The sequence below is a fragment of the Tamandua tetradactyla genome, chromosome 18 (assembly GCF_023851605.1).
Source record: "Tamandua tetradactyla isolate mTamTet1 chromosome 18, mTamTet1.pri, whole genome shotgun sequence".
Lineage (NCBI taxonomy): Eukaryota > Metazoa > Chordata > Mammalia > Pilosa > Myrmecophagidae > Tamandua > Tamandua tetradactyla.
Window position 1 is genome coordinate 47,544,065 of NC_135344.1, and position 15,417 is coordinate 47,559,481.

A 15,417-nucleotide genomic window follows, 5' to 3' on the forward strand; every position below is an offset into this window, starting at 1 on the left:
AGGTGTCAAGAGGTTGGTGCACAAATGCATGGGCACCCAGCAGCAGGGAGGTATGGCTGTGTGTTTGCGCAGGAGAAGTGGGATGGGCTGGGGGAGGCCTATGCATACTCGGGGCAGGGAGTGTGGAGGGGGCTCGGGGCCTGGGCGCTTGGAATGCTGTATGTGGGGGGCAGGTGATGGGGTTCAGGTGCATGGGGTGTGGGGGGAGTCAAGGGTCGGGGGCAGTGGGTTCAAGGACACATTGCTTGGCTTACTTCCTAGTGCCCGTCTCCCTGTCCGTGCACTCCTGAGGGTTCCGGGCCTTCGTCTGGAAAGAGACGTGTTAGGCTGTTTGCACCAGCTGACGGTCTCCAGTTCTCTTAGTCTCCTTCTTCAGCTTTTGAAACCAGGGCCTCCATATGTGGTGTAGAAGACCTTCTGAGTTCACTTACACCCTGGAATCACCATCCCAGTCACCTTCCCATCCCTTCTCTAGCTGTTCCTTGGAGCAGTGGTGAACTAGACCTATCCTATCCCGCTGTCTTCCTGCTCAATGGATTGATTTCAGATATTTTACTTTTCAATTATAGGATTTCTACCTATTTTCCAGATCTCTTCTGAAATTTCCCACTTTTTGTTTATTACATCATTTTTCTGTATATATTTAAAACCTAATTATTTTGAAAACCTGGTCCCTAATTCCAACATGTAGGTCACAAGTGGGCTTGTTTTTATTCTTTTAAAACTTTTTTTTTTTAAGAAAATAAAGTCACTTTCTTGTTTCTTTATCTGTATATTAATTTTTAATTGTATATTAGACATTATGATTGAGGCGTTGAAAAGGCTCTGGATTCTGTTTTCTACCTTATACGACTTGAGTTCTGTTTAAACAGGGAGTTAAATTAACTGGCAAACCAACTTGATCTTGCAGAGGCCTGGCTTCAGGTTTTGTTAGATTTGATCTATTTCTGTTTTACCCTTGGTCCTAGGAATAGCCCCAAGACACACAAAACACAGTATTTACTCCTAAGCATGACCCTTCTTGTGTTTCAATGTAAAGTTCTAAGTGTTTATACAACTCTTCCAAATTGAAAGAATTTGAGCTGCAACCTCTGTGTTCTCAGTGCTGGGAAGCTGTTGAAATCTTTGCTCAAATCTTTCTGCCTTCTGGTTGTTGTCTCCCACTGGGCTTGAGTCTTATCCTGCATACGCTCAATTTGTCAGCCTAGTATTTGATAAAAGTTTGTAGGCAAATTTGGAGTTCCCCTTTTTGTGGCTCCCTTCTGTCCGTGATTTCCTCCTTCAATTTTCAGCCACTCTATTTGCTTCCAAATAAGACCTCCAGTCCCTTGGCTTAATAAAACTGTCACTTTTTCCATGAACTTTAACTCCAGTATGGCGTGTGTTGGGGTGGGCTGTCTGGGAAAAAGCCATATAAATGCGATTCTACCAGTGAGGTTCCTGTTTATCATGTCACCTAAATTTTCTCTTTTGCAAATCACTCTCCAGGGCTTACAAAAAAATGTTCTTTCTTGTTCCAGGTCTAAGATATTACAGGAGGATTATACAAGCTACTTTCATATTACTGGAAACCAGAATTAAATTTGTTTTTCTCTTAAATTACACTTGGTGGCTCATTTCCTCATTTTGATAGTGACTCTGTATTTGAATTGAATTTGCAGGAGAGTACAGCGGTCTTGACTGAGGACATTTTATTCTAATGGTTTCCAACAAGTGCTATAAATCTAGACTCATTATTGTCATCTGTGGATTTTTTGACTGTAGTTTTAAACCTCTACGAGAAAGCACGTGGCATCCTCATTATCATTATTTACTACCTAGAAAAGGGGTAATCTGTTAGGTTCTTTTGGTTTCTTTCACAGGAAGGCAGACTTTTTTCCTAACTCACCCTTTCACTTGTAGGTATAACTCCTTGAATATCCCAACTTTATGGAAGGGTCTTCAGTTTAATTCCCTAATTCTGCTCAGGCCCAAGGCCTAAGATCCCATTCTCCAAACTGAGTAATTACATTTTGTTCCCAGGACAGAAACAGCTTTCATATCTAATAGTTTCTATTGCGGTTTGAGTTCATGCATTGTTTTTCATTTCTTTTCTGACCCTGAAGGATTTTATTTTCTTGTGAGCTTGGTCTTCCATTTAAAAGTAAAGTTTGTTGCAATTTATTTAGACTTCGGATATTTTGTAGCAGTGGAAGGCTTTTTAGAAAACCTTGATGTCAGAAGTGTAAATTTCTTTATTTTTTTCACAGCACTTTACTGAGGTATAATTTACGTACAGTGCAATAATTTAAAAGTAGTGTCTAGGCATGAGTTACCATTACCTAAATCAAGATAGACAGCGAATGCTTCCATCATTCCAGAAAGTTCTCTCATGCCCCTTTCCAGATTATCTATATACTCTTTTGTGTCTACTTTTCCTTTGGTCAACGTTTTCAAAGATATACCCCTATTGTTATATCAGCAATTTGTTCTTTTTTAAAACTGCAGATAGTGCTCCATTGTATAAATATACCACTACTTGATTATCCATTAACTTATTGATGGGTATTTGGGTAGTGTCCAGTTTGGGGGTGTTATAAATAAAGCTGCTATGAATATTCCTCTATGAATCTTATTGTGGGACAGGCACTCATTTTACCTCTAGAAGTGCATCTGTTTAGTCATAGGGTAGATGTGTGTTTGCCTTCATAAGAAATTGGCTGTTTCCCAAGATGACTGTACCAGTCTACACTCCCACCAGCTGCTCCACATTCCCATCCTTCTGGGGGTGGGTACTAGTGTTTCCTTGTGGTTGCATTTTGCATTCCCTTATGGCTTGTGTTGAATACTTTTCCCTATGCTAATTGGCTATTTGGATATCATTTGTGAAATGCCTAGTCAAGCTATTTATATAATCCTATATATCATTTTTATATTGGCTTGCTTTTCCCACGGGTTCCAAGAGTCCTTGATTTCCCATCTGTGGCTTATTTATTCATTTTAACATTACCTTTTTGATGAGAAATTAATTTTGATGAAACTTAGATTTTTTTCTTTTATGGTTAATGCCCTTTGTGTCCTAAAGCAAAGATACCTTTTTTACTCTACGATCATGAAAGCACTCTGTGTTTTCTTCTAGAAGTTCTATTACTTGGCCTTTCACACTTATATCTATGATCTATTGTGAATAAACTGCATGGTGATAAGAAGGCATCCAGGCTCAGATTTTTTTCTCATTCAGATATCCATTGATTTCTTCTTCCACTGAACTGTTAGGTGCTTTTGCTGAAAGCAAATGACCATATATATATACGTGGGTCTATCTGTGGACTCTGTTCTATCCTTTGATCATGTATTGATCCTAACTCTAGTATCACACTCTCATCACTACTATAACTTTAGAACAAGTCTTGAAATTGGGTAGTTTAAGTCTCCAACTTTTTCTTCTTATAGATTATCTTAGCCATTCTAGATCTGTTGTATTTCTATGCATTTGCCATTTCTACGAGAAGACTTGATGAGATTTTGATTTTGCTGAATCTGCAGAGCAATTTGTAGAAACTGACTTTTTAATATTATGGAGTCTTTCAATCTATGGGTATACAGATTATCTCTTCATTTATTAAGGTGTTTTTTCTCTCAAGAATGTTCTGTTGAGTAGAAGTCTCCCATATCTTTTAACTTTCTTCCCAGGTATAAAAATTTCTTTAGTGTGATTGTAAATGATATCTTTTAAAATTTAATTTTCAATCGTTTGTTGCTAGTGTGTAGACATACAATTGACTTTAGTACCTTTACCTCATATTCTGCAAAACTATTAGTTCTAGTAGATTTACTGACACAGAATTTATCAAGCAAACACTTGCTGGTAATCTTCAAGAAATCAGAGACTGGAAGAAGTGTCATATAATTGAAAACATGGAATTTTTCAAACGGAGCAAAAAGTTATTTACTTTTTGGATATCATCTCATATAATCAACTCAGAAACACTACCTTTTGAATTTCATTCTCTTCTGAAGGAATTTAACTCTGGAGTTAAATTAGCTCTTGGTATACTTCTTGGAAGATGAAGACTGGCTTTGAGGAGAGAACCAAATTCTTACAGAACGGAAAGTTTGTCTTCCAGTTGAATGTAGAAAAAAGTACAATTTCTCAAGAATGCCAATGAGAATAGAAAGACAGACATATTAAAACAGAATGCGGTTGGGGTAGTGTGAAGGTATGGTCAGCTTTGTAAGATTCAAATTATCCTTTACTGTCACATTTGAGTATCACTCCTTGGTTAAACAATAATCCCATCTTTTCATCCTTTCTTTCTCATTCATTCTTTTCTTTTCAACTTGATTTAGAAGTGATTAGCATACTGTCTTGTCTACAAATGGCTACAAGGACTAGCTTTTTACCTTCAAATAAGACCAATATAAGGCACAACTATTCAGGAATGTTTTATATTTTCAAAGTTTTTAAGAACTCTTTAATTAGAAAAATAAAGGCAATGGAATTATCTATCAGGCTCTAAAAGTATGCATGAATTAAACCACTCATATTCCCCATTTAAAAAACAAAAAATGAAACCTTAAATCACATTGCTGTCAAGTCTTCTTACAGTAAGGAATAAGTCCAAACTAAACTAGAGTACAAAAATCTAAAATAATTTATTGATTAGACATCGGGTTTACTGAAGCATTAGGCCTAGTGAAGATAGAACTAACACAGCTCATGGAGTAGGAATAAAAATTCCACGTAGTACCTGCTTCACTTCAAATTTCCTGGGGGCAGAGTTTATGCATTCTGTATTATATCCTCTCTCTAAAGCATCTACATGTCCTTGATGTCACTTAACTTGAACAGAATACAAGAAACTTTGTGAATACTCAATTTGGCAAGTTATCATTAGTGATGTGACTTTCAGAAACATTCTTAGGCACAAGAAATAGCACTGCCTGCAGTGAGAGTCTCTGATAATCAAAGAAAAGAAGACTATTAAATATATTCTTACAAATAGGAAAGAAAAAATATGCACTTTGTCAATGGACTGGTTTACATATCAAGAAAAATGTCACACTGAGGTTTTCTTTTTATAAGATTAAAAGATTAACTTCTAATTGATACTCAGGTTGTTCTGTGGGATTAAAAATCAGAGAAAAAGAAAACTGATTTAACTTACATGGAATTTAGGGAAGAAATGCAGGACAAGTAATAACGGAGTAACAGCTGCACTTCTTTGGCTAACTCATTAAGAAATGCCAATTAAACATTTTCAGTCAAATTTTATTAAAAAAAAAGCAGCAGATCAACATTACAATTCAAGAATCTAATCTAAATATGCACTTGACAATGAAGCACATCTGAGTATGGAGTGTAAAAGGTTTCCCAAAAAACCATCAAATATATCATCTCCAAATACCCAAATAAATCATTTCTGTAGACTTTTCATTGAGTGGAATCATAAACAAAGAACTGAAGATTTATTGCTTGTGGAAAACAAATCTGTAGTACAGTAGTATGAATCTTGGGTATTAAGCATAATCAAATGAATCAAGTTAAGAAGTTGAAAATTTAATAAATTTTTTTGAGTGTAAAAGTCTACAAGCCAGTTGACCCAAGAGCAACTGAGATATCTAACTTCTTCAGTTGAGACCAGACATTATGTTAAACTTCCATTTTTCCGAAGGCCATAAAAAATTATAATTTCAACAGCCCACAGACCAAATAAAAAATTTAAAAAAACTGTAGAAAGAAATTAAAACTATTCTCAAAGAGCCATTTTTTTTCCAGCCCAATTTCAGCACCCCAAGGAAAAAAAAGCATCCATGACTATCACAGATGAAAACAAAATGAATGTCATTGGAATCAGTTATTTTTCCCCACTGAGGTATAAAATCTATATAGAAATTTGATACTATACTATAACAAATTGTACTTCTCATAGTTCTGATTTTATTTTCTTTAAACCCTGTTTAATATAGTTTTTTAAATTGTTGTAAAAATGTTGTTTTCATGATTTTGAGTCTGGTTCCAGTTCTTTTATTTTTATATCAATATTAATATACTGGCTACCAGTTCTAATCAGGAAAAAAAAAATCTTGGAAATCTCTTCATCATGATAGCACATTCAGCAGAAATTACTGATGTGCAAGCAAACCATAAAAAGTGCAGCTCTCCAGAAAGCACATTTTGTTGACTGTTTCATTGTTTGAATATTCTTTACAATGACTCTTGATGAAAGACTCTTTCAATCTTGTAAACATCAGTGTGCACAGTCTCACTAGTATGTAGTTTCACGTCCTGGGACAGGAAGGCTGGTTCACAGCTAGTGAAAAGCTAGAGGAGTCTAAGTTTTAATGGCTGATAAACCTTACATCCTGCAGAGCAGGAAAGCACTTTTCCTTTTTTGCTACTTAAGAATGTGGCAGAAATGTATGCTGAGGTAGCCCAGTCAATCCTTATTTTTTTTCTTTTTTTCTTTTTGAAAATTTGGTCTCAGAATATTTCTGGAAGGGTGACGTTTCTAAGAAGCCACTGCTGGGACCGGCTTCCACTGCAGTCTCGGATGCTGGGCACCTGGCTGTCCTCTTCCGTGGCTCTGTCCAGGCACTGATTACTGTTCACATGCTGCAGGGTTAACTTCTGAAAGAGAAAGAAAAACCTCTCAACATGAAAATGGGAAAAAAAACACAAAAGCTCCAACTAGCATTTGGTGATTATTAAATTCTTCTTCGTAGAAAGGTGACTTCCTCCTTTGTAACATGAATTATTTAAAATACAAAAGAGAAAGCCTAAAGGTAGAAGCAACCTATGTTTCCATTATCAGATAGATGAATAAACAAAATGTGGTGTATGCACACAATGAAATACTATTCAGCCACAAAAAAGAATGAAGTTCTGATACATGCTGCAGTATGGATGAACCTCGAAGACGTAATATTGCGTGAAATAAGCCAGACACAAAAAGTCTTCTATGATTTCACTTACATGGAATACCCAGAATATGTGAATTCATAGAGACAGAAAGTAGATTAGAGGTTATTAAGGGCAGGCCAGGGGGTGACAGGATGAGGGAGGACAGGCTGTGGAGATAATGCTTAAGGAGCACAGAGAGTTTGTTTGGGGTGATAGAATAGTTTTGGCAATGGAGGTGGTGACAGTAGCACAACAGTGTGAATGTAATTAATACCACTGAACTGTATACCTGAAAAGTGGTTAAAATAGGAAATTTTATGTTGCATATATGCTACAATAAAAATTTTTTAAATTACAATGAAAAGAAAACCTGATGTATTTAAAGACAGCATAAGAGAGCAGGGAGAAAGGCACTGGGTGCAGTGAAACAGAAACTGGGCTTGGAGCAAGATGACTGCTGTGGGTTGAACTGTGACTCCCCCCCACCCCCCAGGATATGCTATAGTTCTAACTTCCGGTACCCGTGAATATAATCAAGCTAAAATGCGGCCACGCTGGGCTGGGGTGCGCCCTAATCCAAAGACTGTCTCTGTAAGAGAAAGCAGCGGGAGATCTGGACAGAGACACACAGGGAGAAGACGACCATGTGACGATGTAGTTTTGCCATTCATCTGCTCAGCGACCTGGGATAATTCATTTCTATTCTGGGGTTCAGTTTCTACAACTCTAAATTAAGTCCTGGATTTTATTTCTAGGGCTCTAAGATTTCATGATTTTAGGTTTATCTTATAGGAACTAAGATAAATATTCTGCTACTTTCCCAGATTGCTATGGTTTAGGCTGACAGAGGCAGGGCAACTCTGACTGCCGCTGGGCTCCAGAGCTCCCTATGCAGGTGGCTTAAACTGTCGGGCCTGATTGTAGCTCAATTTCTCTGTCTGCACAATTCTGCCGTCTCCCTTTTACTTTCACAGGTACGAATCCAAAGGATGCTCCCTAAAAAGACATCTTGAACCCTGAACTCTATCTTAGAGTCTATTTATGAAAGAATCCAGCATGTGATATTAAAGTTTTACCTCAGGGAAAAAAAAAGTTTGGTCTCTCATCAAAGTATTAACCTAGCAAAGGGATCTAGAAGTTTTAAAGCTTGACACTCAACTAGCCCTTCCTCACCCAAACCATCTCTAGCTTCTTAATTTCTTATCATTTACTTTTGGAAAACTTGTTGTGGTAGACTCTGCAGGTTGGCTGCCCAAGAGCCATTCCCAAACTCTTCCACCTTGCCACCTCATGCCATAAAGGCTGGAAAAGCAAGTGCTTGCTTTCCCAACCTCCCTTGCAGCTGGGGTCACTATGGGACAAAGGTGAGGCTTATGAAACATAAGCAGAGATTGATAAGGGGACTCCAGGAAAAGTTTTTGCTTTCCTGATAAAGAGCAACACAGATGGTTGTGTAACCCTCTCCTTTCTTTCTGCTTTGAGGTGGGATTTGATAGTAAGAGCTGCAGCAGCTCTCTTGTGGTCACAAGGAAAAGTCAAAAGAATTGCAGAGATATTAGCTCTGATATCACTGTGCCACTGAATCCACATAGAAGCTACCAACCTCCAGAATTATTATGTAAGAAAAATAAGCCCCTCTTTAAGTTCTATATAAGTACATTTAGCACTGCCTAATATACTGTCATTTTCCAATGAACTTAAAAGTGGCAAGCTTTAATTTCTTTCTTTTTTTTTTTTCTGGTTGTCCCAATGACTGTGGGATATTATTGGCATTTACTGTCTGGAGCAGTGACACTATACATCCTATACTGTGTGGGGTGGTCACACTTGAAATGGCAATATTGCCTGCTCTGGGAAACCCTGGAACAGAATATTCAGGCCATTTCCAAGGTCACATTCAATGAGTATTAGTATACTATATTTAATATTATTTTTTACTATAGTTTGACTGTGAAGGGAAACCCAGGAACCATAAAACATAATCTCTACTCTCTAAGATCTAACAATAGATTGTTAGAGAAAACAACACATTGTTAAAGAAATCGGAGAAAAGGCTGGTAGATAAAAAAACTACAAAGTACAAATACAGCACGGGTCAGAGAGGATTATAAGTAAGTTAGGACAGAGAGAGCTTATTTCTGGCTGGGATTCATGAAAGTAATGTCAAAGCAGAGCTCTTAAGAATGGATACAATTTGTTAGGCAGAGGGAACAGTATGATTTTAGATGTGAGGTGGGAAACTACAAGGTATGGTCAGGGAACAGCAGGCTGATGACTAAAGTAGATCAGGGTTTGTATATGACACAGTATAGGGAGAAAAAACAGCTAAAGTCATAACTTTGGACAACACCTTCATTTAAGTAGTAGAACGAGGAGGCAGAGGGAGCCAAGCAGACAAAGTGAACAGAGAGAAAGCTAAGAGAAGATAAATTTTAGTGCACCTAAAGTCAAGGGATAAGAGGATCACCAGCTTAGTAATAGTATAATGCTACAGAGAAGTTAAGGAAAAACAGAGACTGGGAAGTGCCTGGCTTCGCATTCAGGAGCAGTTTCCTTACGGCGTCAGGCCAAGGCGAGAGCTAGTGTTGAAGAGCCAGAGACACGTGTGCACGCCTTTCACACCCCACTCCACAAAGCAGAAGTGTCAGATGGCATGTAAAAAGTAAAGCAGGAAATAAAGTTTTTCCTAAGATGAGGAAGAAAACTGGTTGTGCTTATAAACAGAAGCAAAAGAACGAGAGAAAGAGATACTAAAGATGCTGGTGCTAATTCAAGACTGTATAGTCGCAGGTACAATTTGAGATATTAGCTAGAGATAAAGAGGAAGAGAGGTTTATTGGAGATGCTTCTACTGAACTAGTACTTATGTGGGCATAACATATGTAGGCCCCCGAGGAAAACAAAAATACAAATATGAAAATTTCTGTTTTATATGAATCACGATAATTCATGTCAGAGAATTTTATTAATTAAAACCCACCTGTCACCTAAGTGTTTAATTCATTTATTTAAAAAGTGCACTTATGGCTCCATTCCTCCCATGCTAATGGTAGAACTTGAGGACATGCAGAAGGAAAAGTGGCTACTTATTAACAAGAACTATGATGGCACCTGTGATTTTGTAAGACTAATTTAAATACTAGGAAATATAGAATATGCTTATTTTATTTACATTACTTTTCCATCAGTCAATTTTTAAAACAGTTTGATCCACAGTCATACTCCACAAGAATTCATTTCTTTAGTCATGAAGTACATAAATATACCCACGATACTCATAATTTTATTCCTACAGGCAACCAGGTAACTTACCACTGAGTCATACTCCCACAATTGGTTGCCTTTTAGGTGGTGGCATTTGAGCATCGTGACTGGGCCATTAAGTTTGGAAACATCCAAGCAAAGGTCATCTGTTCTAATTTCTTTGTTGGCAGTATAAGAAAAAACCTCAAAAACAAAAATGCACATATATAAGCGTTCACAGTAAAAACAAATTAGCATTTTATAGCCCAATAATCTGGCATAAATCTCAAACTATTTTGAGAAAGATGATTTTTGAACTTTATTAAAGTAATGGAGAAATAAAACTTTGTAAATGTTTATTCTCTGAATAAAACAACTCAGAAAAGCTACCACTAAGTTTACAAAAGAAAGTGAAAATGACCTTGAATACACTGAGTACACTGACAAGAGTTGTCATCACCTATCTGACTAAAAAGGGCAAAATACGTCTTGTGCTCTGCTATGTAAATATTCTCACAAAGGGCCTTTTATAAATTTTTCATTAAAAATAATTAGATTAAATGCTCCCTTCACCTAAAGGTCTTTATTATTTTCTTTTTAAAGGCAGGAAACTATTTCCTGAATGATGTGATAAAACAAAAAGGGCAAAAGATAAAAGCAAATCTGAACAGTATCCCTTTTAAATTTTACTGATACTTACCTGATTACCTCCCATACCATGACAGTTAAATATTCCAACTTTTTCATTCTCTTTTCTTGCCATGTTATCCAGACATTGATTTGTTTCCATATTACGTATCTATGGGGCAATGAAAAATGAAAATATCAGGTGTGAGAGAGGTTAACTAGACAGACACATACACACATCACAAATAAATCTAAACTTTACACAACAATCTCAAACTCCCCAGGTAAAAGCTGTACCTTGGGGAATAAAAATCACTGTTCTGGCTATCTAAAATTCATTGGTCTACAAGTCTTACTAACTGCTTTTAGTAAATGCCTGTGTTTTAGAGTGTGTGTGGGGGGGTGTTCTTTAAATTATTGCTTTCATTTTTCGAAGCTGTAGTTCTAGGATTCGTATTTTGTTCAATAAACTCGACTTTGCCTAAAAACTTAAAGCAACTTCACAACTCTCTGTGGACATGGTTAACAACAAGATTAGGGACACTGCTTTTGGGAATGACTGATGATTTCTTAGGAAACTTAATTGGGATATTTTCTAGTCAAAGAGCTTTGAGCTTGGCTTAACTGGAAGCATAAGCATTGTATGGCACAAGCACACTGTTGTTAGATATTTGTTGATTAGATAAAAGGAATTTAAATCAGTCCTCAGTTTTAGGGAGAATATTTCAAACAATGCCCCTGAATATTTTGTTTCTTCTGAACTACTGCAGTTTAAAAGCATATGGTAAATTAACAGACATTTGAGTCTTAAATCCATTCCAATGGATGATATTGTTAGCAGGTGAGCCAGAGTGTAACAGACTGCAGATGGCATTGGTCATATATAGTCAAGAAAAAAATGTAGCTAATTTGTGTGGTAATGTAGGGAAAAAGTTAAAACCACAAATAGATCACTTACTTTTTTTTTTTTTTTTTTTTGCGGGGGGTGCATGGTCTGGGAATCGAACCTGGGTCTCCAGCATGCAAGGCAAGCATTCTACCACTGAACCACCTGTGCACCCCAGATCATTTACTTTTATAAACAAAAGAATGGCCTGGATATATTCCAATATTTTAATAAGGCATTAGTAAGTCCAGATCAATTTTTTCTTATAAAGATATAGGGGCAGAGGCATGAAAAACTACAATTTTCCCAGGCCAGGAATAAGAACTGAGCTTGGGCATAAGAAACATCTGGGTTTTTAACCCAAGTTACTCAAACCTTCAGTTTCCTAACTGGTGGATGATGTCACTTCTATGCAGAGATTTGTATACGTCTACACAACAACACAACAAATTCAGAGTCCAGTACTTTAGAGGCTCAAAAATAGCAGATAATCTGCATTGTCACCTGATAGCTAGTCATCTTCATATGCTACTCTATCAAAACCTAAAACTCAGTTTATACAAAACTTTTTAAGGCTAATAGTTCCTTATCTCAACATTTTATTATGCCTCTGCCACCCTACCTCCTACCTTGAGAATTGCTACATAAAACGCATTATCATTCTTCCAAAAATTCCTCTGTAACTCCTGAAATCGCTTTTATTTATAATCCCACAACTTGTCCAATTATTCAAGCTGGAAATACCAGGTCCATTTTCTCTCTGGTCCAACAACATATAAACATCAGTGCCGAGAAATCATTTTACCACAATTTATATCATCTTTTAAATCCATTATTTTGATTCAGGAACCTATTACTTCATACACTGATTTTATAGTTAAATACAAATTTGATAAAAACATAACTTTCTATATTCCAGTGGGTGACCAACTAATATCTGATGATCATGGCTATCTTATCTGATAAAGAATTTAGTTCAGATTGTAACAAGATGAGGCTTTATCTCATTTATTCACATAAAACAATACCTTCCTTGTACTTTTTTCCAACCTTCTATTTTGAAATACTTTCAAACTTACAAGACAACTACAAAAATAATATAAACCCTATACAGAGAACTCCAACAACCCCCATCCTCTCCCAGATACCCAAACACACCAATTTGAGCATTCTGCCACACTTGCCCTATCATTCCTTATCTCTCTTTATCCATCCATCCATCAATTTTCTGCACATTTAAGTGTAGAGTGTATACATCATGCTCCTTGAACACTTATGTAATCACTTAAGTGCTGTTATCCAGCTCAGGAAATTTAATACTGATATAAAGCTTAAAGTCTATATTTCAAGTTTTTCAGATGACCTAATAATGTCCCTTTGAGGTTTTTCTCCTCCCTTGTTAGATCCTATTCATGATCCTGTACTGCATGTAATTGTCATTGTCTCTTTAGTTGCTTTTTCTTATCCTTTTTACAATTATGGGCATATGAATACCAGATAAAACGTCTCAACTACTCCATTCAATGGGATTAATGACATTCACGATATTATGGTACCCTCATCAATTTCCATTACTAAAATGTTCCCATCTCTCCATACAGAAACCCTATACCCATTATGCATTAACTTGCCATTCTCTTGCCCCCCATCCCTGGCAGCCTGTATCTTACTTTCTGTCTCCATGAACGTGCATGATCTCGGATGTTTTCTTTGTGGTTACCATGGGGCTTAAATTTAACATTCTAAGTCTATAGTAACCTCATTTGCTTTGATAGCAACTTAACTTCAATAGTATACACAAACTATGCTCCTATACCCCTTTGTCCCCCTACCTTTATGTGGTCCTTGCTACAAATTACATGTTTATACACGGAGTTCAAAACCACTGACTTACCATTACTTTTTATACATTTTACTTTTAGAACCTGTAGGATGTAAGAAGTGGAATTACAAACCAAAAGTACAATAGTACTGGCATTTATATTTACCTGTTTTAAAATAAAGTTTTTTATTTCTTCATGCAGCTTCAACCTATTGTCTAGTGTCCTTTCCTGTTAGCCTACAGAACTTTCTTTAGCACCTCTTGTAATGCTGGTCTAGTGGTGGTGAACTCTCTCAGATTTTATCTATCTGGGAATGTCTTTTTTAAAAAAATATTTTTACTGAGATATCTTCACACACATACAGTCCATCCAAAGTACAAAATCAATGGGTCACAATATCATCACATAGTTATGTATTTATCACCATGATCATTTTTAGAATACTTACATCACTCCAGAGAAAAAAAAAGGAAAAAGAAAAAACTCATACCTCCCATATCCCTTACCCCTCCCTCTCACTGACCACTAGTATTTCCATCTACCCAATTTACCCCTATTATTTATTTTTTATCCATACATTTTTACTCATCTGTCCATACCCTGGATAAAAGGAGCATCAGACACAAGGTTTTCACAATCAGAAGGTCACACTGTAAAAGTATAATGTTATACGATTGTCTTCAAGAATCAAGGCTACTGGAACACAGTTTAATAGTTTCAGGTACTTCCCTCTAGCTGCTCCAATACACCATAAACTAGAAAGAGATATCTACACGATGCATAGAATAACCTCCAGAATACCTCTTTAACTCTGTCTGAAATCTCTCAGCCACTGAAACTTGATTTTGTCTCATTATCTCTTTCTCCTTTTGGTCAAGAAGCTTTCTCAGTCCTACAATGCTGGGTCCCGGCTCATCCTGGGTGTCCTGTCCCATGTTGCCAGGGAGACTTATATCCCTGGGAGTCATGTCCTACGTAGCAGGGGAGGCAGTGAGTTCACCTGCTGAGTTCGCTTAGAGAGAGAGGCCACATCTAAGCAACAAAAGAGGTTCTCTGGGGATGACTGTTAGGCATAATTATAAGTAGGATTAGCTTCTTCTTTGCAGGAAGAAATTTCACAGGGGCAAACCCTAACAATGAGGGCTCAGCCTATTGAATTGGTTGTCCCCACTGCTGCAAGAATACCAGAAATTTCCCAGGTGTTCCCAGTGCAGTCCTCTGGTACTAGTTTCACAAAGAGCACAGTAACTCTTATGCACACGTATGTCTGACCCAATCTGTCTGGTGGTGTCCTGAGGGACTCATCATCCCACAACTTGTCCTGCATGCAGAAGACCGCTCACGGAACTCTCCTACAGAATGCTGTGGGAGATTAGCCAAGCTGTCCTTCTGGGGCAAAGGACTTAAGTACAACGTCTGGGACCGTGAGGAAACTGTTCCCTAGGGAAGAGGGAAACAATCAGAACCATGTAAAATATAGGGGGATTCCTAGGGTCACACACACATGTCTACTAAAACAAGGCTATTTGACCTGTGATGATGGAAATGTTCTATATCTCTGCTGTCCAGTACAGTAACTGCTAGTCGGTCACAGGTGGCTACTGAGCACTCTAAATGTGGCTAGTGTGACTGAGGAACTGAATTTTTAATTTCACTTAAATATGGCTTGTGGTTTCCGTATTTTGGATGCACAGATCTAGATGCTGACCCATAGGATAAAGTTTTTCACTGTTTGTGATGAGCTACTTGTTTATAATGGGAAACTATGCCAAGTGTGCTAATGAACTTGAGTTATCACATCCTCAGGCACTCTGTGAAGTCACATGGACAGTGCCTCAAGTTGTACTTTCTGGGAATTAACAGAAGTCCTAGGGGTTCTAATGGACTGTAAAGGAGAAGGCTAGTAGGCAAAAGTTCTTTTTAAAGATTTCTTTATGACTGATTAGGTAACACAT

The 15,417-nt window shown here is 37.2% G+C and overlaps 1 protein-coding gene across 3 annotated transcripts in view; it reads right to left on the reverse strand.

Annotated features, from left to right (window-relative positions):
• Positions 1–4,412: 4,412 nt before the first annotated feature.
• Positions 4,413–15,417, reverse strand: part of GALNT1 (polypeptide N-acetylgalactosaminyltransferase 1) — a 174,220-nt gene continuing 163,215 nt past the window's right edge. For all 3 annotated transcript variants that reach the window (XM_077135619.1, XM_077135621.1, XM_077135620.1), the window contains exons 11-13: positions 10,827–10,925; positions 10,196–10,330; positions 4,413–6,610 (exon numbers count right to left, since the gene is read on the reverse strand). In XM_077135619.1, coding sequence (XP_076991734.1) covers positions 6,464–6,610; positions 10,196–10,330; positions 10,827–10,925 — 381 coding nt within the window. In that variant the 3' untranslated portion in view covers positions 4,413–6,463. The remainder of the gene's footprint in view (positions 6,611–10,195; positions 10,331–10,826; positions 10,926–15,417) is intronic.